Source organism: Musca autumnalis, unplaced genomic scaffold (genome assembly GCF_047663935.1).
Source record: "Musca autumnalis isolate F117 unplaced genomic scaffold, ASM4766393v1 scaffold_4, whole genome shotgun sequence".
NCBI lineage: Eukaryota > Metazoa > Arthropoda > Insecta > Diptera > Muscidae > Musca > Musca autumnalis.
In genome coordinates, this window is record NW_027411977.1 from 207,828,431 (window position 1) to 207,854,302 (window position 25,872).

Below are 25,872 nucleotides of genomic sequence, written 5' to 3' on the forward strand. Positions count from 1 at the left end.
ATACCCAGCAAAATAAATGGGAAGTAGTGCAATGTAGACTAGTTCTTTCACGGCATGTTTTTATGCAGTTCAAACGGAGTCGTGAAAAAGGCACTCCATTCCTCACATTTTAACCGCATTTGGATGCAATCCAAAGAATCACATCCATTTGTCACATTTTAACAACATCCGGAGGCAGTTCAACGGAGTCGTGAAAAAGGCACTCCAATTCCTCACAATTTAACAGCATCCGGATGCAGTGCAAACGGAGTCGTGAAAAAGGCACTCCATTCACTACATTTTATTAGCAGTTGTTAGAGATCCCTACATGTACATAAATCAGTTTGTACATCTCTACATTTCCAAAAAGAGATAATCGTGTTAAAATTTCCAAACATTTGTTAATACAAACTAAATAATATTTAATTTGTGAACATTTTTCCGGTAACTCACGAGAAGAAAATTTCCCAATGGAGTGCTGTTGGAGTACATGTCGAAATCTTAACTAGTGATGGGAAGACAATATCAAACCCATTTAGCAGATGAAGCAAAAGCAATTAAGCTTGGATTTAATGAAGAGCGGAGGAAACACACATGTTTGCGATTGAATTCAATAGAGAATTTTCATAATTTGTGTGAATTTACGTAATAAAGTTATTAATATGTTTGTTTTACACAAATAATAAATGCATTTGATTTTGTTATTCGAAACACGTGCTCTGGACTGCCTCCTATTCTGCCCCAAAGGGTCAGTTAAAATGCAATGCCAAAGGGTCAGTTAAAATGCAGTGCCAAAGGGTCAGTTAAAATGCAATGCCAAAGGGTCAGTTAAAATGCAGTGCCAAAGGGTCAGTTAAAATGCAGTGCCAAATGTTCAGTTAAAATGCAATGCCAAAGGGTCAGTTAAAATGCGGTGCAATGGAGTGCCTCTTTCAGTAGTCACGCTCTTGTAAAAATCATGAGTGAAAATGCATAATTTGATGCACTTCCAGATCACTTGTACATATCATTTAACTGCCTCTTTGGAGGCAAACTTTTTGCTGGGAAGTAAGGGAACACTTTACAGGTTAAAAATGGTAAGAAATGATAACCTCAGGCACGTAAAGGAACAGAGCATATAAAACAATAACAAATCAAAACATTTGTTCTCTTTTGTACGCTCTTTCTGTGCATTCGGGTCGTGTGCGTGTAAATTGCCGAAAATCATCGGCACCGCCGTGCCAAATGTGACCATGCTTGATTTAATGCTTTAATTCTATCCACAACGCTTTAGAATCTAAAAAAATGTGCAATTGTGAAATTTTCTTGGTCAAAAATGTTAACATTTCGAGTTGTTTACATTGAACAGGTGATTAAAAGTCAGCTGATCAGACTTGCAAAATTTTTGCGGGACAAATTTTCCAAGCAAAAATTTGCAAGTTCTCAGTCACAAAAACCTCTCCAAACTCGCTCTCTTTTGCTGGATAATTTTGTTATCGAACAGCATTCAGTAAAAATTTTTACAAATTATTGGGAACGGAAAAATGGTAGATCTAGTAGCAATGTCAAAAAGAAACATAAAAAATCAATTTTCGCCTTATATTTCACAGTTTTTAATTTAGTTTTGTCAGTGTTCGACTTTTTCTTCTGTTTTTCGTCCATTTTTTCTTCATTGTGAAATAATCGTCAAACAAAAGTTCTACCATTTTTTACCAGCAGAAATTTTGCTGGTAGCCTGTGGTAGAAGAGAAAGACATATGTGCTATCTCACTCTCTTAAAAATTGCTGCCAGTTTTGCCACTTTATCGTGTTAAGGAACGCTTTGCAGGTTAAAAATGGTAACAAATGTTAAAAATGGTAACCCCAGGTAAGTAAAGGGACACAGCTTTAATTATGGTCGTTTTTAGTTAACTTATTCAATTCAAATTTTATTTTTATTTAACTTCAATAATTATACACACAATTTTAACTTTCTTATCATTAATTTAATAAAACATGGAATATATTAGCTTTGTTCCTTTACTTTTTTTAATGGGAAGAGTGGTAAAAGAGGAAAGTGTCAAAATTGCTCAAAATTGCTCTCTCATGAACATTTTTACCAGAAAAGTAAAGGAACGTAAAATGGTAGATCTGGCAGCAATGTCAAAAAGAAACATAAAAAATCAATTTTCGTCTTTTATTTCACAGTTTTTAATTTAGTTTTGTCAGCGTTCGACTTTTTCTTCTGTTTTTCGTCCATTTTTTCTTCATTGTGAAATAATCGTCAAACAAAAGTTCTACCATTTTTTACCAGCAGAAATTTTGCTGGTAGCCTGTGGTAGAAGATAAAGACATATGTGCTCTCTCACTCTCTTAAAAATTGCTGCCAGTTTTGCCACTTTTTCGGGTTAAGGAACGCTTTGCAGGTTAAAAATGGTAACAAATGTTAAAAATGGTAACCCCAGGGAAGTAAAGGAACACAGCTTTAATTATGGTCGTTTTTAGTTAACTTATTCAATTCAAATTTTATTTTTATTTAACTTCAATTATTATTTTATTTAACTTCAATTATTATACACACAATTTTAACTTTCTTATAGTACGTTTATATATAACCAGATTTAACAAACCCACTGGGTTTTAAATGTCAATTTCATTACATATACGTCAAACAAATCCTCATAAAGAAGGTTAACCCTGCAAAAAGGCTATAATATAAACATGGTTTTATCATTAATTTAATAAAACATGGAATATATTAGCTTTGTTCCTTTACTTTTTTTAATGGGAAGAGTGGTAAAAGAGGAAAGTGTCAAAATTGCTCTCTCATGAACATTTTTACCAGAAAAGTAAAGGAACGTAAAATGGTAGATCTGGCAGCAATGTCAAAAAGAAACATAAAAAAATCAATTTTCGTCTTTTATTTCACAGTTTTTAATTTAAGGTGTGTTCGTTTACTCAATAATTTGTACAAATTTGTACAAGTCAAGTAACTTCTTGCAACCGACTATGGTCTTTTGCATTGTACTGCAGAGTAAACGAACATCATCCAGTAACAATTTGTACAAATTTTGAGTAAACGAACACACATTTAGTTTTGTCAGCGTTCGACTTTTTCTTCTGTTTTTCGTCCATTTTCTTCTTCATTGCGAAATAATCGTCAAACAAAAGTCGAAAAATTAGTTCTGCCATTTTTTACCTGCAGAAATTTTGCTGGTAGCCTGTGGTAGAAGAGAAAGCCATTTTAGCTCTCTCCCCTCTCTCACTCTCTTAAAAATTGCTTCCAGTTTTGCCATTTTTCGGGGTTACTGGTAATGTCTATGATACCCCCATATTAAATTCACCAGTCTATAGCATTGCGAGTAGATTGGGTGGTAACTAGGGGTGTTTACCAGTAGCCAGGTAAATTGCAAAATTGAACAACTGGGTACAAATATTGACATCAAAATTTCTAGTGTATGGGCCGCTTAACACATGCAGGTGTCAGTTCGAAAAAATTGAAGTTTCGGCTATAATATGTATACACAACTGTCTGCAAATTACTTGCATGTATAATTATTGGGTTAGGCCATTTGTGTGAAAATGCAATGCATAGGCCAAATGAAGCTTTATAAGCATGGAATGACAGGCAATACTATAACAAAATGCAAAAAAATATCCGAGTTTTAGTCAATTTTTACAACCATTTATTGTGACGTTTAAACGACCGGTTAAACTTAGATTTTTTCGAAATTTTGATATTTTTAATTTTTGACAAAGAAAAACAAGTAAGAAAGTATCAGTCAGCTGAGCCGACAGAGATATACCCTCAGCCACGTACCCGAAGAAAAAAAGTTAACAGTTTTTTAACTGTTGGGAAAATTTTCCAGGATGGAAAGGGCCGCAAAAAACTATTGCTCTGTTCCAGAACCTGCAAGAAGCTACTATTTTTTACTACGATAACATTTTTTCCTTTATGTTATCGAAAAAAATAGTCAAAATTAGTAGATTCTTGCAGTTCTGGAACAGACCATATATGTTGCAACAAAATTCAGAATGATCCAAGACGCGTGCATTTTTTCCAAACTTTGGGTAGGGTGTACCCAAAGGAGTGATCCGATGTAGTACATATTCGGACCTAATACAAATCTGTAGGAAATATTTTTTTTCTTTATTAGTCTATGGATGTTTTCCTTACAGACTATATAATTAAATATGTTGTACTTAATTTTCTGAATTTAAATAGATTACAATTTTACTTTTCAATTTACAAAGTTTGAGCTAAATCGATTTCTCTCTTAACGGGTTATTTTACACATTAGCCAGTTTAGGTGGTGCCGGTAGGATTTTCTAGACCTTTTTGGGTCATTATCTCAGGAAGTATGGACTTTCCCACGAAAAACAAGTAAGAAAAGCGTTAAGTTCGGTCGGGCCGAACTTTTTATACCCTCCACCACAAATTTCAGCCATTTCGGTGGATTAATGTGGCCACAACCTTCAAAATACCGAAATTCGGAAGGTACCGTTCTATGGGGGGCTATATGATGGCGTGGACCTATACCTACAAATTTCTGGGGGAAAGTTTTATACGCCTAAAGAAGACTAAATACCAAATTTCAGCCATATCGGTGTGATAATGAGGCTAAAACGTTCAAAATATCGAAAATCGGGAGATATTGTATTATGGGGGCTATATCAACACGTGGACCTATATAAACATTTTATGGTAGAAATGTTTCTTAGCCTCTGGAAACACCAAATACAATGTTACAACCGATTCTTTGGTCAAATGGATCTAATACATTCAAAATATATTAAAATGACGCGTACTTTATAAGTGGTCTTATGTGGGGACTATAACAAAACGTGGACCTATATAACCCAACTTTGGTAGGAATGTTTTCTGGCCTCTGAAGACACAAAATACCAAATTACAACCAATTCTGTGGTCAAATGGGTCTAATACATTCAAAATATATTAAAATGACGCGTACTTTATATGGGGCCTTATATGGGGCTATACCCAAACGTGGACCTATATAACCTATATAACCCAACTTTAGTAGGAATATTTTTTGGCCTCTGGAGACACAAAGTACCAAATTACAACCAATTCGGTGGTAAAATGGGCCAAATATCTTAAAAATTCCTTAAAACGACGACGCGTCACGCGTCATTTTGTATGGGGGCTATACGAAAGCGTGGACATACATAGCCCGCTTTCAATACCAAAAGTCCTACGTAAATATAACATATTTTCCCAAAATTTCATCAACCTACGTCAATCCGTTCGGACGCTAGAGTGATTTCCACAGACGGACAGACAGACGGACGGACATGGCTATATCGATGTAGAATTGCACGCTGATCAAGAATATATATACTTTGTGGGGTCTACAATGATTATTTCGAGTAGTTACAAACGTAGTGACAAACTTAATATACCCCCATCCTATGGTGGAGGGTATAAAAATTACAACGTCGTAACAGGGGCCGCAAGTACAACCTGCTGCGTCACAAATTAATAAGATCAGAGAGGAGTTGTTAAACTATACTTTTTCTAAATTTTGTGTGGGAGGTACTCAAATGAGTGGACCGATATGGTCCATATTAGAACTCGATCTATGGCTGAAAGTAATATTACCAATAGCAAAGTTTGGCTCAATTCGGTTATTCCCTCCTAGAGTTATCATGCCCACAATCTTGGCGAAAAATTTTGAACCTTTGTGGGGGAGGTACCCGAAGGAGTGGACCGATATGGTCTATCTTCGAATTTAAACTAAGTTTGGACAAAATATTGAAAGACCCAACATTTTAACCAAATATGTTGATCCGTTCGAGAGTTATCGTGCACTCCAACTACGACACATGGTATTATATGGGTTGTTTGCAGTTTTCGTGCTGATTTCTAAGGATATATGGACTTGCTCCTGAAAAAAATTATATCGTCGTAATGGGGGTAGTGAATACAAGTGGCTGCAACAAAAATCAAAGCGATTCGAGAGCAGGCCTTAAACTGCACTTAAGCAAAATTTTGTGTGGGAGGTACCCGAAAGAGTGAACCAATAGGGTCCATATTGGAACCTCACCTATATCTGGTAGAAATGTCACGATGTGCAAAGTATGGACTAATTTGGTTACTCCCTTCAAGAGTTATCGTGCGGACAATTTTTCCGAACATTTTTGAACTTTTGTGGGGGTGGTACCTGAAGGAGTGGACCGATATGGCCCATCTTCGAACTTAAATCAAATCTGGACAAAATATTTCGATACCCAAAATTTGAACCGAATCGATTGATCCGTTTGAGAGTTATCGTGCGCACCAGCCAGCCAGACAGACAGACAGACGGACGGACATTGCTAGATCGACTCAAAATTGTCTGAAACGGATATCGTACAAACATACTTGGGGTCTAAAACCATTATTTCGATGAGGCACATTTTTGGCCGTATCAAAGTGTAAATACCCTCTTTAGCCTAAAGGCTGAGGGTATAAAAAACAATTCAGTTAAAGATTCCAACCGAAATATTTGTTCTGTTCCAGAACTGCAAGAATCTACCAATTTTTACTATTTTTTCCGATAACATAAAGGGAAAAATGCTATCGTAGTAAAAAATAGTAGCTTCTTGCAGGTTCTGGAACAGAGCAATTGTTAACATGGCACAATTACCCAGGTAGTGGTATCGTAAAATGTTGAATATGTTATGTCAACATTTTCTTTATGTTGTTGGGGAAATTACAACAAAAATATTGTTTTATAAAGGGATTTGACTTTTCATATGTGATACCACTGCCTTTGTAATTATGCCATGATTGTTAATAATTGGTCTGTTCCAGAACTGCAAGAATCTACTAATTTTTACTATTATTTCCGATAACATAAATGAAAAAATGTTATCGTAGTAAAAAATACTAGCTTCTTGCAGGTTCCGGAACAGAGCAAAAATAAATTGAAAAAAAAAAATCGTGAACATCACCTTAATCCTTTTTTTAATTTAAGATTGAATTAAGTTGAGTCCTTTTTTTGCCAATGCCATGGAAAAAATGAGATAAAGGCTGATATTTTGCTTTTCACATTCGGAAAAATACTTCTATTTAATTTTCTGATTTCTATTACATACATTTTTTACTTAATTAGTAAACTTAATATAAATAATTAATTAAACGTTAATGATTATGTCAAGTTTAACATGAAATCTAATTTTAGTTTCACACATTAATCTAATTAGTTGGCAAATTTGTTTAGTTGTTGGTTTATTCAAAACTAAAATACATACAAAAATGTTGGAGATGTTCGGGGGTGTTTATTCCAATATAAAGCCTTTAATAAATGGCAAACCCGTTGGAACATTTTGTTGATACGTTTTATAATCGGAACGAAAGAAATTCAGCAGTGAAAACTCTTCACAGTAAATGCGATCGTGAAAGAATTTCCAACTTATTATTGTATAGGCTACAATACAAACGGGATTCATAAGGATAATTTGTGTACCAATTGACCACCAAAACCAACCAACATACGAAGGATGTCGAGAGTAGGCATAAATGCCATGTGTTATCAATTTGTGATCATCGGCCTTTTCGTATTGTACCTGAAAGAAGGAGAATAAAGAAGATAAATCAAATCAATCTCGGACTAAGAAAACTTATTATGTTCTGAAAAGAGCATCGCTATTGTCTAATACATCTGCATAGGAAGTTTTTATGTTCCTTTTCTTTTTTGCTTTCTATACGATCATTAAAACATCCTCTAGGAAGAAATTCTCAACTTCTTCAGAGTATTTCCCCTGTCGTGTCCACTACAAAACTTTCAATTTACAACTCTTCAATCTGTAAACGGCAACTTCGCATCTCATGAAAATGACTCATAATTTTAAAATAATAAACCACTAAAACCACTTACCAAATGTGTAAAACTACTGCTGGCTGTAACCATCGCCGTTTTGCGTACAACTTCACCAAATAAACACAACAGCACACCCACCAGCCACAAATAATAGATATCTTTAAACTGCGGTAACAATTGTACTTCCAGAACAAATTCTATCCAGCTGGCGGCTGCAGCCATACCATACGCCCAGGAATGATTCAGCATAAAAGAATCCACAGTCAGACTTTTGGGATTGCAATAAGCAATGGTCAAAAATTCGGAATAATGAAAGAAGGCCATAAACAAACCATATGTACCGAACTGTTTCCACACCTCAGGAGCAAAACATATTGTCAATATGCTAATGGCTTCCACGAAACCCAAAAAAGCGGAACGTATGCCAACCTGTAACACAAAAATAACATTCTTTATATTGATCTATCGAGTAAACCCAAACCCACATTACCTGATAATCAATATCCCTCAGCACAAATCGTATTACCATACAGATAAGGGCAAAATATAACGCCGGACCCCACATTCTGGCGCCCCATACATTTGGGACAGCTCCATAATGGATTTGTGGTATGGAAGGCAACAAAATCAACGATATCGTGACCAAATAACAGACCAAACTCACTCTACCCTCACGGCATAACTTTCTCGATGGTGTAATATGTTGTTGCAAATGATTTATACACATTGTTTTTTCCTAACTTCTTATTTTTGTGCAATTTGTTGTCAATTTTGAAATATTTTATTGGTTTGGTTTAATTAGAGAAAAAATTCTGCCGTTTGTGTCTCCAGTTTCTCCTCAGTGTATTTTTTCGACGCATAAACAAAAAATCAGCTGTTTTCTTGGGACAGAAAAAAAAACAAAAAAGCAGGGATTTAATGATTGGAAATGTATATACAAGGTGGCGCAAAAGTAATCCTCCTATCAGAAAATGCTATAATTTTTGCGATTGGCCCCTAATGTCAGTTCTGTTTTGACATTTGTGTAGTAAACACATGCGAAATACATGTTAATAAACAATGTTACGCTACACCGCTCCAGAACGCGGAATATTGGTGACTATTTTTTTGACCAATAATCGGTCGGTGACTTTGGCACAACGTGAATTTCGTCGCAGACGTTTAGCCGCTCGCCTCGAAGAGACTAGCACAACACGAAAAGCTGCCAGGCATGGCAGACCCCGGAGTATCCGTTTTGCAGAGAATATTGCTGCTGTAGCCGAGGATGTCATGGAAGCGCCGTCGACATAGACAAGACGTGACCGCCAATCGCGTCTAACATACGATCAAGCCATCCTTAATCACCACCAAGAGGAAGATGATTTTTCATCAAAAATAATCATGAGTGATGAGGCGCTCCAGGCTTCTTTTTGTGGGGTTTTTTGAAGTCGCGGGTTTATGTCAACAATCCTCAGACTCTTTCAGCTCTTAAAGACAATATCCGCCAAGAATGTGAGGACCTATCGCCGGAAGTTTTGGCCAAAGTGATGGAAAATGCCATAAAAAGGGCTCAAATGACAATAAACTGTGGCGGCGGCCATTTATCTGATATCATATCCTAGACTTGATGTAAAAAAATTAAAAGACCAAATAAAAATAATCCTTAAGAAGAATCAAACTTTTTCATTTTTTTTTTTTTTTAAATTACAGCCAAAAAACATCGGAAGATTACTTTTGCGCCACCTTGTATAAGGGATTTAAAACTACGAAAATATAGTAATAGTACGTTTGCATTTAAGAAATCTACTCGATTTCAACTATCCATGGTTTAATAAAAAAGGTTAGCCAAAGCTTTATGTCGATTTAAATTTTTTTCATTCGAGTATGCCTAAAACTTCAAAACAATATAAACAAACTGTGTATGTGTGTGTGGTGTTTGAATAATATGCCAAATAATTTTAAAAACAATCGAATTCAATGATTTTTAAAATTGTATTTAGACCATTTGTATGGAAGAAATTGGTGAGATTTGCATTGAAACAAACAGTTTATCATATTCACAACTCGATTATGTGGAGAAAACTTAACTCTTCATTCATTTTTCGCGTTTTTTTTTAAATGCTCAAAAAATGCATTTTAAACAAACCCACTTGTTGCTTTTATATTGAAGTTTTAGGAATTCAAGAAAAACAAGGGTTCTATAGATTTTTTCCATTTAAATCTACCTCTTTACCACAGTTTATACAGTTGGCCATTCAGCCCAAACTAGTTAGCCCTGACTATTTAGTTTGCTGTCAAATAGATAAAATACAAAGGAAATCAAATCACAATAATGAACAATCTATTATGTTTGTTGTCAAATGTTGTTAACAGAACTCTGAATGGCCAACTGTATAAACTGTGCTCTTTACTTATACCATGCAACTATCAATTTTAAGCATGCGAGGCAGCTTATGTACCCAGGCCTTGAAGACTGCCTCGCCTGGTTTCCTGCTTCATTTCTGACTAGGGATACGCAGTGAATTGCAATAATCGATTTTTCGATTATTCGGTTTTCGTGAAAAACATAAAACTCGACTTTCGATTAATCGTTAACCGCCGAAAACCGATTATAATCGAATATAATCGACCATTTTCGTTGATGCGATACGTGATGGTTATATATATAAAAAATACCGTCGATTATGCTGTTTTAGCAGACCCAATAGTCAACTACGACTAATAATCGACCACGATTAATAGCCGACTACGAATAATAATAGACTACGACTAAAGCTGGGTACACATTGTCAGTTTTGAATGACAGCTTTGTTGTTGCTTGCTAGTGTGGCCGTTCATTTTTGTCATTCATCATGCAACCACAAAATGTTTTGTGGTTGCTGGACGGTTTGACAGTTATCGATAATTGCGAAATATCGACATTCAAAACTGACAATGTGTACCCAACTTAATGGTTGACTACGAATAATAAGCTGTGTCTTTTTACGTGATAATTAGTAATAATTATTACTAATGTTGCAGATTTTGACAGTTGTATAAAGGAAAAGTTGCTGGAAAAAATGTTTCAGCAACATTTAGTAAGTATAAAGACACCCCTAATGTTGACTCTGTCTTCCGAAAGTCGACTAAGAATAATCGATTATCCGGTTTTCGCAGAGTCAATAGTCGACTACGACTTTTGGAAATTTTACGGTTAATAATCGATTAACCGAAATCGATTTCACGTATCCCTATTTCTGACATAACAATCATGGTAGAACATATATAAGGTAAAGTTAATACTACAACAAATACAACTCGAATAACAACCACAAAGGAATTTGTTTCTGTTTGTAACGTTACTGCCGGTTGTATTTGTAAACAAAACAAGGAAATGTCTATAAATTATTGGAATTTAAAAAACTAATAATTTTTCACATTTGGTTGAATATTTTGGAAAACATGAATGAAAATTCGTTACATTTTCAATTTTTATGTTTCCACATCATTCCACTAAATGCATAAATTCTTGCAGAAAGTAGAATTCTTGCAGAAAAGTTTGGGGTCGCTGGAAATTCATAGAAAAAGGAGAAGCTGTTTCAATATTTTGTTTTAGAAATCAAAGAAGCACATGATTATTAGGGCTTTATTTTTTTTAAATTTTAACAAAATACCTCACATATTACAAACGTTGTATCGCCTCTACAAGCGGGTCTGCGCGGCTTATCGTTCGAACTTGGAGGAGGTTACATATCATTGATATGAAGAAGTCTTTCTGGGAAATGGTTTTTTCCGAATGATATATTTTTTTTCTCAAAAAATATACAGTTAGTCAACTAAATTATTGCAAAACCAAAATTATTACAAAATTTTAAATAAAACAGCATTTTATTGGTATAAATAATTATCATTATTAATATTTTTGTTAACAATACAATTCTTACACATGTTTATTAATATAAAAAAATAAAAAGTAGCTAAATTTCACCAAACATTTTCTTAAAATTAACAAAAACGAGTACAACTCATTATTTGCACTGTCAACTAAAGAATTGCAAAATTCACAACTTTTCAGTTTTTCACGGTATTTTTCGAAAAGTTGGTTTTAATATTTCCTATGCCCACATTTGGCATCAAAAACAGCTTGTAAACGTATCTGAATGTAATAAATAAGTTTCGGTATGTCATATTCTAATGGTATTTTTTAGCCATTCTTCTTTATTGCATTTTATTTAGTACCCCAGGTTAGTGGGCGACCTATTCCCGACTTTTTTCTTTAGGTGTACCCATGAATTATCGATGTTGGGTTAATATTTAGGCTTTGGACTCGGGTGTCAATGACTTTGGTGCAGTTGTATAACAACCAAGTCCTACATAAATACGATTTATGAGGAAGGGTCGTTGTTTTGGTAGTATTCATATTGCAATTTTTTGCATTTTCAGGGTCAACAGGTCCAAATTTCTTGACGTTTTTGGTTAAATAATATTTAAAACACGAAAATAAACGTACTCTGTCATCGTTTCCTTCAAAATCTGGATGTCACCAACGTCACTGCTTGGTATACAACCCAATACCATAATTGACAGTTTTCCGAACTTTGCGGTATGTATTAAATTCTTGTTTTCCATGGCTATAAAGGGGTTTCGCAGTACTTTTTGAGGCCCATCGTGATAGTACAACATAATTTAAGTCTTATCAGAAAATTTAACGTCATCCCAATACTTAAGATGGCATGAAAAGTTGTCTGTAACAAGTCTGAATAGTTTCTATATGTTGTGCTGGGAGGGCAATAGTTTTTACCTAGTCACTCATGATGAAGGCTTGTTATTATGTAGCACTTTTCTGAGTTTTCCATGTGAAACACTTACTCCGAATTCTATTTTGATTAGAAAAAGCAATTATCTGGTGCTGCTTGGGGGTCTTTCGTCAATTTCTTCAATCAGTCTCCTGCCAATTCGTGGATTTACTACTTTCGGCCTACAATGTGACGTCTTTAGTTTGAACCTGCCTTCTCTCTCGGTGCGGTATATGATGTTGCATATAGTTATCAGCTTATGAGAGGTGATTTTAGCGATTTCTCTTGCGGATTTACCATTATTATAATTGGAATAGACCAAATGTAGCATATTTTTCGAAATCCGTTTACCTGAGTTTCACTTTTTCTGAATATACTGCCTATGTTACACACAGAACAATTAATTTATGATCAAAAATGATGGGTTTACATGTCCACATACCATAAAATCATAAAAATCCTTAATTGAAAAAAATCGCTGGGAAAATCCCACGATTTTATTGCACATTCATTAATTTTGCAATTATTTAGTTGACACCATAAAAACCAGGTACCTGTACTTTTTGCCCGTTGTTTTTGTAATTTACGACCGATTTCTGCATTTTTTGGCTGGATGTTGTCATTAACAGGTAAATCAACAGATATGTACAAAAAACCCAACATTATTGAAAGAATTTCTTGTAGTAATTCTTAATTAAAAATCAAAATGTTTAACAATTCATCGTTTGCAATAATATAGTTGACTAACTGTATGTCCCTAATACGGCGTTTATATTATAGTTTTTTGCAGGGTTTAACTTCTTTATGAGGATTTATTTGAAGTATACTCAATGGAAATGGCATTTGAAACCCAGACCCACTGGGTTAACCCGGTTATATGTAAACGGCCTATAATGTACATCGAAATAGAAATAATTGTATAAAATGTCATATGAAATTTGACACTAACGTTACAACCCAGTTTAGTCAGCTGTGTATTGCTGCTACCTTTTCTTATTCTACCATGCATAACAATAATTAAAGAATAAAGAAGAAAAGGGCAGCCTAGTTCGAAATTGGCTCGGCCTTCTTTATTCTTTTATTTTGTGTTATGTCAGAAATGAAGCAGAAAAGTAAAGGCCTGGGTACCTAAGCTGCTTTGCCTGGTTGCCTTGCTTTCCTGCTTCATTTTTGACATAATAAAAATAAAAGAATAAAGGAGGCCGAACAAATTTCGAACTGGGTTGCCCTTTTCTATTTTATTCTTTTATTGTGGTCACACTATAGCTTCGTTCTAGAACTAAGAAGTTTTTACACATTTAACACAAAATTTTCACTTCACTTTAAACAAAAATGGCGCTGAATGGCTATCTCTTTAGAAACATTTTACACGAGAAATTTGAGCGAGCAAAAATGTGCAACATGTTTGCCGGCTTCCGATTGGCTGACACGCCGACTTTGACATTTGTTCCAGATTTTTTGACGTTTCTGCCTTTTTTCCGTTCCCGTACATTTTGGAAAAATGTGTGTTGGACTCATTTTCAACAGATTGCTCTTTTGACACTTTTATCATTAAAAAAGTACTGGAACGAAGCTTATGTGTACAACATTCACATCTCATATGACATTGATAGATAGTGTAAACACCCCTTTACCTTGCTTGCTTCTGATAAAAGAATAAAAAAGGAATTGGCAACCCAGTTCGAAATTTGCTCGGACACTTTTATTCTTTTATTTTTGTTATGTCAGAAATGAAGCAGGAAAGCAAGGTAACCAGGCGAGGCAGCTTATGTACCCAGGCCTTAAAGGCGAGCGAGGCAGCTTATGTACCCAGGCCTTAAGGCCCTCGGTACAAAAGCGGCATAAGGTAATTTCTATATTAGGCCCATACCTATATACGGACTTATACCCAGGACGTGTGTGGTGAAAAAAGTAGAACACATGTATTCTTATGAGAACTACCGAAATACGTCGGGCGTATACTTTTTGTAAGTTGAAAAAAGTTTAACTTTGACAGAACGTTATTGCTTGTATGTGTGCGTTTTGTATTTTAAAAACAAAAGCCCAACAAAACATGAAACATAATCCCAGCAAAAAGTTTGCATCCGCGGATGCAGTTAAATCACTAGAACAATTGCCGCTGGAGTACATCTTTTCCTATGAATTCACCTATGAATTTTACAAGAGAGCGCGCAGCTAGGATGCACTCCATTTTGCTTCCACGGCACACAGCTAGGATGCACTCCATTTTCGATCCAAATCACAGCCTTTGATGTAGTGTTTTGGATTGAATTTAAATGCAGTCTAAAGATGTTATAAAATGCAAGCCATTGCAAATATCCCAAAATAAATAAAATACATTGCTTATTCGTGTAAAACAAGAATATTAACTTTTGGTCTTTTCCAGTACTGCAAGAATCTACTAATTTTTACTATTTTTCCGATAACATAAAGGAAGAACTGTTATCGTAGTAAAAAATAGTAGCTTCTTGCAGGTTCTGGAACGGAGTACCTGCAGTACTGCAGGAATCCACTAATTTTTACTATTTTTTTCGATAACATAACATATTACACTTAACACAGGAAATATACCAACCTTTGTTAATAGAGTTAGGGAGGAAGTATTAGACATAACGATATGTTCAGAAAATCTAATAAACGAGGTACATGAGTGGAGGGTTTCGGAGGAATACTCCTTCTCGGACCATAGGTATATTAGATTTAAAATAGCGAGGCCACCGCCAAACCCTATAACCTTCCGAAACAAATCCAAAACAAATTGGACTAATTTCGGTAAACGAGTAAAAGAAAGACTAGGGCAAGCCGATGAGGAATGCCTAAGTAAAGAGGACATAGATAGAAATGTCCTAAAGTTAACCGAGGCACTAGTAAAGTCTTTCGAAGAAAAACCCTGGATGACAGGGGAAATTCGTAATAAAGGCAAGGAGATCCGCAGACTTTATAATAGGGCAAAACGTAAGAAAGCAGCTGTATTCTGGGACAACTACCGGGCAAAATTGAAGGAATACAACAAAATTACAAGGAACGCTAAACGTAACTCCTGGAAGCTATTCTGCGAACAGGTGGACAGCGTTAACGACGTTTCAAGAATTAAGAAGTTCATGTCCAAAACCCATACACAGACCGAACAAATGGTCGATGAAAATGGGAAAAGGACAGATACAACAAAATAAATCCTAGGCCTTCTGATGAAAACTCACTTTCCATCGAATACCGCGGCCAACACCGAGGAATCGATCGAATCTGGTTACTCATCAGGAGATGCACCAAAAATTGACAGCTCGATGATCAAACAAGCCATCCCGAGCTTTTCACCATACAAAGCAGCGGGACCAGACCAGATCTTCCCAGCCCTACTACAGCGGGAAGTGGACCTTATTGCGTCCAAACTGGTCGGGATCTTCAACGCTTGTTTAAAATTTGCTTACACCCCGCTAGCCTGGCAAGAGGCGAGGGTAGTTTTTATCCCTAAACCTGGCAAGGCAAGCTACGCAATACCAAAATCTTATCGCCCGATAAGTTTAACTTCATTCTTACTCAAGACAATGGAACGGACGATCGACACCATGATAAAGAGTAGAATTCCGAACGATATGCTCAAATTTAAACAACACGCATACGTTAAAGGTAGGTCAGTGAAAACCGCTTTGCACGAGGTAGTACACCATATAGAGAGGAGCTTTGAAATGAAGATGTATACACTTGCTGTATGCATTGACATCGAAGGCGCCTTTAACAACGTCAGCACCGAAACGCTGATCCACTCTTTAGACGAGTTTCAGGTGGACAGGGCCTTAAGGAACTAGATCAACCATATGCTAAGGAACAGATGGATAAGCTGCGGGCTACATGACGTTAAATTAAGAGACAAAGTCGGACGAGGAACCCCGCAGGGAGGGATACTATTACCTCTTCTGTGGGTTACTACCATAAACAGTCTCTTAAGGACCTTAACCGAAGAAGGATTTGACGCAGTCTGCTATGCAGACGACGTTGTAATACTTCTAAGGGGAAAGAATCCGAATATTCTCTGCAGAAAAGCAGAAACGGCACTCAATATTGCATACAACTGGGCCAGACCGAGAGGTCTGAACGTTAACCCGGAAAAAACGGAAATATGTCTATTTACGAGGAAAACGAAAGTGGGGAACCTCGAGGAACCAGTTTTCCTAAATAGAACAATAAATATTTCGCGCTCAGTTAAATATCTAGGAGTAATTCTGGTTAGGAAACTAAATTGGAAAGATCATATTCAAGAAAGGGCCAACAAGGCACAAAGATGTTGGTCAATATGTAGAAGAGCAATAGGCTCAAAATGGGGTTTCAATCCTAAGATGATACACTGGCTATACAGGGGCGTAATTAGACCAATTTTAACATACGCGTCTGTTGTGTGGTGGACAGCTATGGATAAAAAATGCAACGTGAAGATATTGCAAAAAGTCCAAAGAACATGTTGCTTAAGCATCAGCGGAGCAATGAGGACTACACCGACTAGGGCTCTAGAAACAATTTTGTTTATACACCCAATAGAAATTCAGGTAAGGTATGAAGCAGCCATCGCAGCTACAAGGCTAAAGTCGATGAGCGAGTGGATCAGTAGTGACCACCAAACATACCACCAAAACATATTAAAGGTCACAACGGGTGAATCTATTAACCAAATAGTATCAGACCGCATTCCTGAAACAAATGCAGTAGCTCTGTGTGAAGTTTCAATACCAGACAGAGACATATGGATCGATGGAACTCTAGCACAGATTCCCGCTGGAAGCTGCGGGTTTACGGATGGGGCCGTGCTAGAGGGGAGAACCGGACTGGGTCTATATATAATGGAACCGGAAACGAAAGTCTCCCTCCGACTGCCGAACCATAATACGATTCTTCAGGCGGAAGTCCGAGCGATAACAGAATGTCTGAGCTGGTTTGACACTCACACAAAGCCTACCACTGCGAACATCCTTACGGACAGCAAAGCAGCCATCACGGCTATAACGGCCAAGACGGTAAAATTTAGAACTGTCTTAGAATGCATACAGTCTATCAACAACTACTCCCAACATGGTACGGTAAACATTATATGCGTACCAGGGCACATTGGGATTAGGGGTAATAAAATAGCAAACTCTTTAGCAAAACAGGCAAGGGAGCAACCTACAGTTAGCTTAGATAACGCCAAGCCCTTGAAGGCGACGCGCTTTGAGCTAAAGGCATGGGCAAAAGATGCACATATATCCCTCTGGAACAGAGAAGACAAGGGAAAAATCACAAAAATCCTATGGGGTAACCCAGGCGAGGATAAAACAAAGGGACTACTTTTACTAAGTAAAAAGGACATTAGCAGACTGACGGGCATCCTAACAGGACACCTGGGTCTACAAGCGCACCTGCACAAAATAGGTTGTGCTGGAAGCAGTGAATGCCGAGCATGCAGAGAGGACGACGAAACGTTGGAACACTACCTCTGTCATTGCCAGGCTTTCACGAACCAGAGAAAACAGCTACTAGGGAGCGACATTATACAAGGACTCGATTACATCAGGACAATCGAGCTCAAAACTTTAAGAGACTATGTCAACATGACAGAAATCCTAGACTAACGTCAAAAACAATAATCAGGAATTATAACTAATTTCAACACAAGTTTACAACCTCAATCCGAACCCGAAATTAGAGCGCACAACAGGCCTACCTTATGGCTTAAGTGTATGTCCATACGGACATGTGGTGATCCCGCATCACCCCTCTTTTCAACCTAACCTAACCTAACCTAAAGGAAAAAATGTTATCGTAGTAAAAAATAGTAGCTTCTTGCAGGTTCTGGAACAGAGCAACAAATTATAAAACCTCTCCATTAAATTTGATCGTAACTAAGTTTACTTCCTCTACTCTGCTTTTTATGACATCGAAATTGATATTGCTTCATCATCCAAATGGTTTTTCATTTTTCCTCCTACTTCAGTTCAGATTTCCAAAAAACTCCAACTCCACTTCAAAAATAATTTGCGTCTCATGAATTACAGCAATGTTCATAACTTTAGTTTGTATTTCCTTATTTTTTATAAAACAAATTCTTAGAATTTTAACACTCATTCTTGGGTTCAGAAAAAAAGACTGCGACTGTTACGAATGAAAACATTTAAATAATGCTTGGTTTACATTTACGAAATCCACTCGATTTCAACTGTCAATTCCATAGGTTAAACGTCAAATGAAATCCATATGTGATTTCATTTGACGTTTGAGCTATGGAATTGACAGTTGAAATCGAGTGGATTTCGTAAATGTAAACTTAGCATAAGTTTCGGTCGCGAATTTTGTGTTTTAAATGTGATTTGGGACTCAACGTATTTGGGTAATACGGACGCTCAGAGAGCGTTGTTTTGGTAGGTTGGTGAAATATTTGTGTACGTCCCGTCGTTATTTAGGTTTAGCAATTATAGATTTTTCCAGGGTTAACCTTCTTTATGAGGATTTGTTTGAAATATAAGCAAAGGACATTTGAAACCCAGTTGGTTTGTTAAATCCGGTTATATATAAACGTACTATAAGTCATTTCTGATTTAGTTGTTAATTTTGAAATATTTTATTGGTTTGGTTTAATTACAGAAGAAGTTCCAGTTTCTCCTCAGTGTATTTTTTCAACGCATAAACAAAAAATCAGCTGTTTTCTCAGAACAAAAAAAAAACGGATTTAAGTCCAACTTACATATGCACATTAAATGATTTCGTTTTACGAAATCCTAGAAGCAAATAAAGTGTATTTACATCTGTTTTTTGTGCCATTTGCTTACACACACAATCGCACATACACACTTATGCTAAGTTTACATTTACGAAATCTACTCGATTTCAAATGTCACTTCCATAGCTCAAACGTCAAATGAAATCTCATCTGGATTTCATTTAACGTTTAACCTATGGATTTGACAGTTGAAATCGAGTGGATTTCGTAAATGTAAACCAAGCATTATACAATAACACATACACACGCACACAATAATTTCATATTCAAAAAAATAAGAGCTCTGTTCCAGAACTAAAAAGTTTTTAAAATTTTTACCACTTTTACACATTTTGCGTTCCCGTACACAAAATTTATATGAAAATAGTTTACGACTTTTACAACTTTTACGACTTTTACCACTTTATAAAGTACGGGAACAGGCCAAAGAATTTCACAACACAAATGTTTACCAACTAATGCTTGGTTTACATTTACGAAATCCACTCGATTTTAACTGTCAAATCCTTAGGTTAAACGTCAAATGAAATCCAGATGAGATTTCATTTGACGTTTGAGCTATGGAATTGACAGTTGAAATCGAGTGGATTTCGTAAATGCAAACCAAGCATAACTTGAATTAATTCAAAATGAAAAAAAAAACATAATGTTTGCTAGTTTTTTAACCATTTATTTTCACTTTTGTCATCGTTTGTGTATTTTTCTTTTTCTACAACACACACAAACTCTAAAGCCACACGCTGAAACTTTCATACGAAACTTTCCCATTATTTTGACGTTCTTAGGTCGAGTTTCCCAATACAGTAATTTCATAAAAACACTTTAGTATGGAACTCGATCTATAAACTCCAAAATAATGGGAAAGTTTCGTATGAAAGTTTCAACGAGTAGTTTTAGAGTAACAAACAAAGTCCCGGTCCACACTAGCGTGAATTTCATTAACAAATTTCATGAAATTAGGCGTTCTTAGATTGAATTCCCCACTACAGCAATTTCATGATTTTACTCTACAATGGAACTCGATCTAGAAACGCATAATTTCATGAAATTTTTTAATGAAATGCAAGCTAGTGTGGACCGGGACAAAGAGATCATAAAACAGTTGCATTTTTTGGTAGTTTATGACAAAAAAACAGGGCTGCTTATAATAGGTGTGTTCGTTTACTCAACAATTCGTACAAATTTGTACAAGTTCAGTAACTTCTTGTAATTGGCTAAGGTTTTTTTGCATTGTTCTGTAGAGTAAACGAACAACATCCAGTAACAATCTGTAAAAATTTTGAGTAAACGAACACACATATTAGTATGGTGTTTTCGTGCGTTGTTTAGAATAAATGACGCAGCTATCGTCATTGTATGTTTTTCGTTCTAATATAAAAAGCACATTAATGGTTGAAATACATATATATATATATATATATATATATATATATATATATATATATATATATATATATATATATATATATATAATTGTTCCACAAACATCCCATAAGGGACAAGGGAGAATTCTCTCATATCAATGAGTGCACCCCGATTCATATTAGCTCAATGATATGGGACCTAGCGTTTATCGCCCAGTCCGAACGGCTTGTCTAAGACACCACTTTTGTAGAGAAGTTTTACATGGCTGAAATACTCAGGAAATGTCGCCAACATTACTGAGGGGTATTTTGCCACCGTTGAAAAGTGTTTTGATGTTGCCTGGCCGGGAAATCGAACCCACGACCTTATGTGTGCAAGGCGGGTGTGCATACCACTGCACCACGGTGGCACCCGAAATACATACAAAGAAGCACTCTGATCGAGAATTTCTTTGGCACTACCTAAACTCTAGCAACTTCACTTGCAAACAAAACCAAATCTTTCCCACTGCTATGCGTTCGTCGATTCTCGATGAAATACCAACATATTAGTTATGTGCTTTTTCGTCGGCTGGAGTTTAGGTAGTGCCAATGAAATTCTCGATCAGAGTGTTTCTTTGAGCACGTATCTATTTGAGCTAGCAATTGACACTTGGGTATAAAAAGTTTCTTGTTGAAAAACAAGAAACAAGGGAACTGATGAAGATCTGTTTCGAGATCTGAAACTATAGTATTCCCTGCCTTACCCCTTGGTAAACATCGCCAATTTTTTCCCACTAATAAATTAAAGTTGTTTTAATAAAATATTAAAACAACGACTATGGGATTAAGCCTGACTATTTTGAAAAACAAAATGGAAGTCGTCATCCCAAACAAAAAATGCCAACCCTCCTATCAGGAAAATTAATGGGTACTTTACACGATGTTTTTTTTACATATGAGTTGTCACTTTGCATATACATTTTATATGGGAGAAGTGACAACTCATATGTAAAAAACATACCGTGTAAAGTACCCATAAGCTAGGAGCTGACTGTGTTCTCACCTTAACTCTGCGTTTACACATGACAGGACAGTTGAGTACATGTATTGATTGTCAAAAACCCAAAACTTGCCTGTGTGACGTAGGCGTCCAGACAACTGCAAAACCAGTTGTAAAATTATGAATGAAAATCGTCGAATTCTTTTTGTTTTCTGTTCACATATTTTGTTTTTGTTTTGTTGCATCCCAGCCCTGTTGTCTTTTTTGTTATTTGAAATAGATTTGTTTTCATTTGTTCAAAAATTTCCATGTTTACTGTCTACGAAAATTACCAGACAGTGCCGAGGCAACTAGCTGAATGTTTGCATGTATTAGTAAATCAGAGTTGTATTTGCAGACAGTCTGTCTTGTGTAAACGCCAAGTAAAGGTCTAGGTGTATTTTTTTTTCAAGGAATAAATTAGTGTATTTTTTTCAAGGCATAAATAAAAAATCAGTTGTTTTCTTGGTGCAAGAAAACAAAAAACAGGTATTTAATTGAAAATATAAAAGTTTGTCTGTTCCAGAACTGCAAGAATCTACTAATTTTTACTATTTTTTCCGATAACATAAAGGAAAAAATGTTATCGTAATAAAAAATAGTAGATTCTTGCATGTGCTGGAACAGACCAAGGGATTTAAAACTACGAAAAGAAAGTCCCAATTTACATTAGGCGAGTTTACTTGCGGCAATTGTCAGTTTGTAGGTGAGAGAGGGTGCTGAGAGGCAAAGGGTTACCATATGCCTCACCTCTCTTTCCTACAAAATGACAATTGCCGCAAGTAAACTCGCCCAATGTAAATTGGGACAAAGGAGGATGTCATCAAAGCTCAATCGTACAGACCGAGTTCGCTTTTGTCGCCTTTAGCAAAGACACTTGAAGCTTCAATCCTCCCGCAGAGTCCGAAATAGCTATCCAGTTGCCGGGTCCAATAAACAGCACACCATACCAACTCATATTACTGAAGAACTCGCCAGACGTGGTGAATTGCTATGTTGTAACTGGCTGTGTCTGAACTTCGTGTTAATAAAATTCCTTTATCCAGTTTCCTCAATCCCTGAAGTCCCGGCCACACTACGTAATTTCATTGAAATTATGATATGAAATTATGCGTCTCTAGATCGACGTCCATAGTAGAGTAAAATCATAAAACTGCTTTAGTGGGGATTTCGATTTAAGAACACTTAATTTCATGATTTTTTTTTTTGAAATTCACGCTAGTGTGGACCGGGACCAACAAATTATCAATTTGATAACAAAATTCGACATGTTTCCCGTCCACTTCATCTGCAACATCGAAACAAATCGATAACATTTGGTCTGTTCCTTTACTTTTAAAAATGGTAACAGTGGCAAGAAATGGTAAAAGTGGTGAACTGCTATCATATATGGTCTGTTCCAGAACCTGCAAGTAGCTACTATTTTTTACTACGATACATGGTTTAATAAGAAAGGTTAGCCAAAGCTTTATGTCAATTTAAATTTTTTCATTCGAGTATGCTTAAAACTTCAAAACAATATAAACAAACTGTATATGTGTGTGTGGTGTTTGAATAATATGCCAAACAATTTTAAAAACAATCGAATTCAATGATTTTTAAAATTGTTTTTAGACCATTTGTATGGAAGAAATTGGTGAGATTTGCATTGAAACAATCAGTTTATCATATTCACAACTCGATTATGTGGAGAAAACTTAACTCTTCATTCATTTTTCGCGTTTTTTATAAAATGCTCAAAAAATGCATTGTAAACAAACCAACTTGTTGCTTTTATTTTGAAGTTTTAGGAATTTAAGAAAAACAAGTGTTCTATAGATTTTTTTCATTTAAATCTACCTCTTTACTTATACCATGCTACGATAGCATTTTTCCCTTTATGTTATCGGAAAAAAATAGTAAAAATTAGTAGATTCTTGCAGTTCTGGAACAGACCAATAAATTGTATGCTTTTGAAAGTAAGGGAACACTTTGCGGGAAAAAGTGGTAAAAACTGGTAACCTCAGGCACGTAAAGGAACACGACTATTTGCTTTATCGATTAGCCCCCTTTGAATCGATGTTGTGGTAGTATTTTTTCGCAATTTTATGTACTAAAATGTGCAACTGCACAACGAAATTATGGAAAAATTTGTGGAACATAATTTTCCTTAAATGACATTTATGGACGATTTGTGCGAAAAAATACTAGCAAATATTAAGTGGGGTACACACGATCAGTTTTGACTGTCAGTTTTGCTTAAATAATCGGTTGCTTGCCAGTGTGGCCGTTCACTTTTGTCAGTCATCAGTAGTGGGATTCTGTAACTCATTTTTGCTGTTACCGATAATTGTCGGTAAAATTAAAATGCTTATAATTTCGATAATTAACGAAAATTTTCGGTAAGTTAACGATGAATAAAAAGTAGTCGCTAGCCTCTACCGACACAAACAGTGATGCCAACTTTTCTTTATGTTTTTAGCCATAATTTTGCGATTTAATTTTACCGATTTTTGTCGGTAATAGCAAAAATGAGTTACAGAATCCCACTACAGGCAACCACAAAATATTTTGTGGTTGCTGGACGGTTGGACAGTTATCGATAATTCCGAAAAATCGACAGTCAAAACTGATCGTGTGTACCCAGCTTTAGAGGTAATTTACACGAGGAAACAATTGGCCTGTTCCCGTACTACACATTTCTACACATTTTTACTCCGATAACCGATTTTTCCTTTATGTTATCGAAAAAAATAGTAAAAATGTATAGAAATGTGCAGTACTGGAACAGACCATATGTTTCCTTGTTTCCTCTAAAACGTGTGTTCCGTTTTGATTCTCATTCGCAAAATTGGTCAGTGTTGGGAACAAATCATGGTAGAACAAGAAAAGGTAGCAGCAATACCCAGCTGACTGAACTGGGTTGTAGTGTTAGTGTCAAATTCCATTCGACATTTTATGTATTTATTTCTATGTTCGATGTATATTAGGGATATATATTTTTCAAGAACAAATTTATTCATCATAAAAAAAACTATTTCCCATAAAGACGGCTTCATATCATTGACATGCAACCTCCTCCAGGTCCAAACGACATGCCGCACACTAAAACATCGCTTATAGAGGCGGTATAATATTTGTTAATATGTGTGGTATTTTGTTAAACTTGAAAAGAATAAAGCCCTAATAAACATGTGCTTTTTTGTTTTCAAAAGCAAATGATTGAAACAGCTTTTCTTTTTTCAATGAATTACCAGCGACCCGAAACATTTTTGCAAGTATTCTACTTTCTGCGAGAAATTATGCATTTAGTGGAATGATATGGAAACATTCAAATTGAAAATCTAACGAGTTTTCATTCATGTTTTCCAAAATATTCAACCAAATGTGAAAAATTATTAGTTTTTAAATTCCAATAATTTATAGACATTTCCTTGTTTTGTTTACATTTACGTTGACACTAAGGTTTACAAACAAAAACAAATTCCTTTGTGGTTGTTGTTCGAGTTGTATTTGTTGTAGTATTAACTTTACCTTGTATTTGTTTTACCATGGGAACAAATGTAGAAATGATTGTACAAAAACGTACAAAAGGCACTTTTGGATGGATATGTGCAAGAAATAAATAATAATTTCATAATAATTTATTTATTTTGTGTTGTAAAAAATGTTTCTTGTAATTGTTATAGTAAGGTATTTCACTACTTCATGAATTGATACCCATTTTTTAACAATTTACGACAGGTAATACAGGTATTTTTTACCCTCATGTGTCATACTTTTTACGGAATTGTTCATGAATGGTTATTTATATTATTAACCCTTTCTTTTTACCTGTTTTTGTAGTTTTCCAAAGAATTGTTTTTTGAATATTCATGTACAATAGGTAGATAATCATTTTTGGTAACTTTATGTAAAAACGTACGTCTACCGTTCAAAAGGTACGCTTGTTAAACAGCGCAACCCTGAAAATGCAATTACGAATGAGAATCAAAACGGAACACACGTTTTAGAGGAAACATTTGCTCTGTTCCAGAACCTGCTAGAATCTACTATTTTTTACTACGATAACAATTTTTCCTTTATGTTATCGGAAAAAATAGTAGAAATAAGTAGATTCTTACAGTTCTGGAACAGACCAATTGTTTCCTCGTGTAAATTACCTCTTACATCGATTCAAAAGGGACTAATCGATAAAGCAAATGTTATCGATTTGTTTCGATGTTGGAGATGAAGTGATTACTGA

At 35.5% G+C, this 25,872-nt stretch overlaps 1 protein-coding gene across 1 annotated transcript; it reads right to left on the reverse strand.

Moving 5' to 3' along the window:
* Window positions 1-6,979: 6,979 nt before the first annotated feature.
* On the reverse strand, window positions 6,980-8,627 carry Icmt (isoprenylcysteine carboxylmethyltransferase ste14). The gene is made up of 3 exons (XM_073980039.1): window positions 8,254-8,627; window positions 7,821-8,192; window positions 6,980-7,509 (listed from the first exon to the last, which is right to left on the reverse strand). Exons 1-3 carry the CDS (start codon window positions 8,488-8,490, stop codon window positions 7,222-7,224), a joined length of 897 nt encoding a protein of 298 aa, XP_073836140.1. The 5' UTR covers window positions 8,491-8,627; the 3' UTR covers window positions 6,980-7,221.
* Window positions 8,628-25,872: the final 17,245 nt, after the last annotated feature.

What these genes read in the sequence shown, in the direction of transcription:
- Icmt (XM_073980039.1), bottom strand. Translation starts at nt 8,490, where the DNA reads ATGTGTATAAATCATTTGCAACAACATATTACACCATCGAGAAAGTTA. An exon ending in TGAGGGATATTGATTATCAG is followed by an intron (nt 8,193 to 8,253) that starts GTAATGTGGGTT and finishes TTTGTGTTACAG; the next exon opens with GTTGGCATACGTTCCGCTTT. An exon ending in GCAGTAGTTTTACACATTTG is followed by an intron (nt 7,510 to 7,820) that starts GTAAGTGGTTTT and finishes TCCTTCTTTCAG; the next exon opens with GTACAATACGAAAAGGCCGA.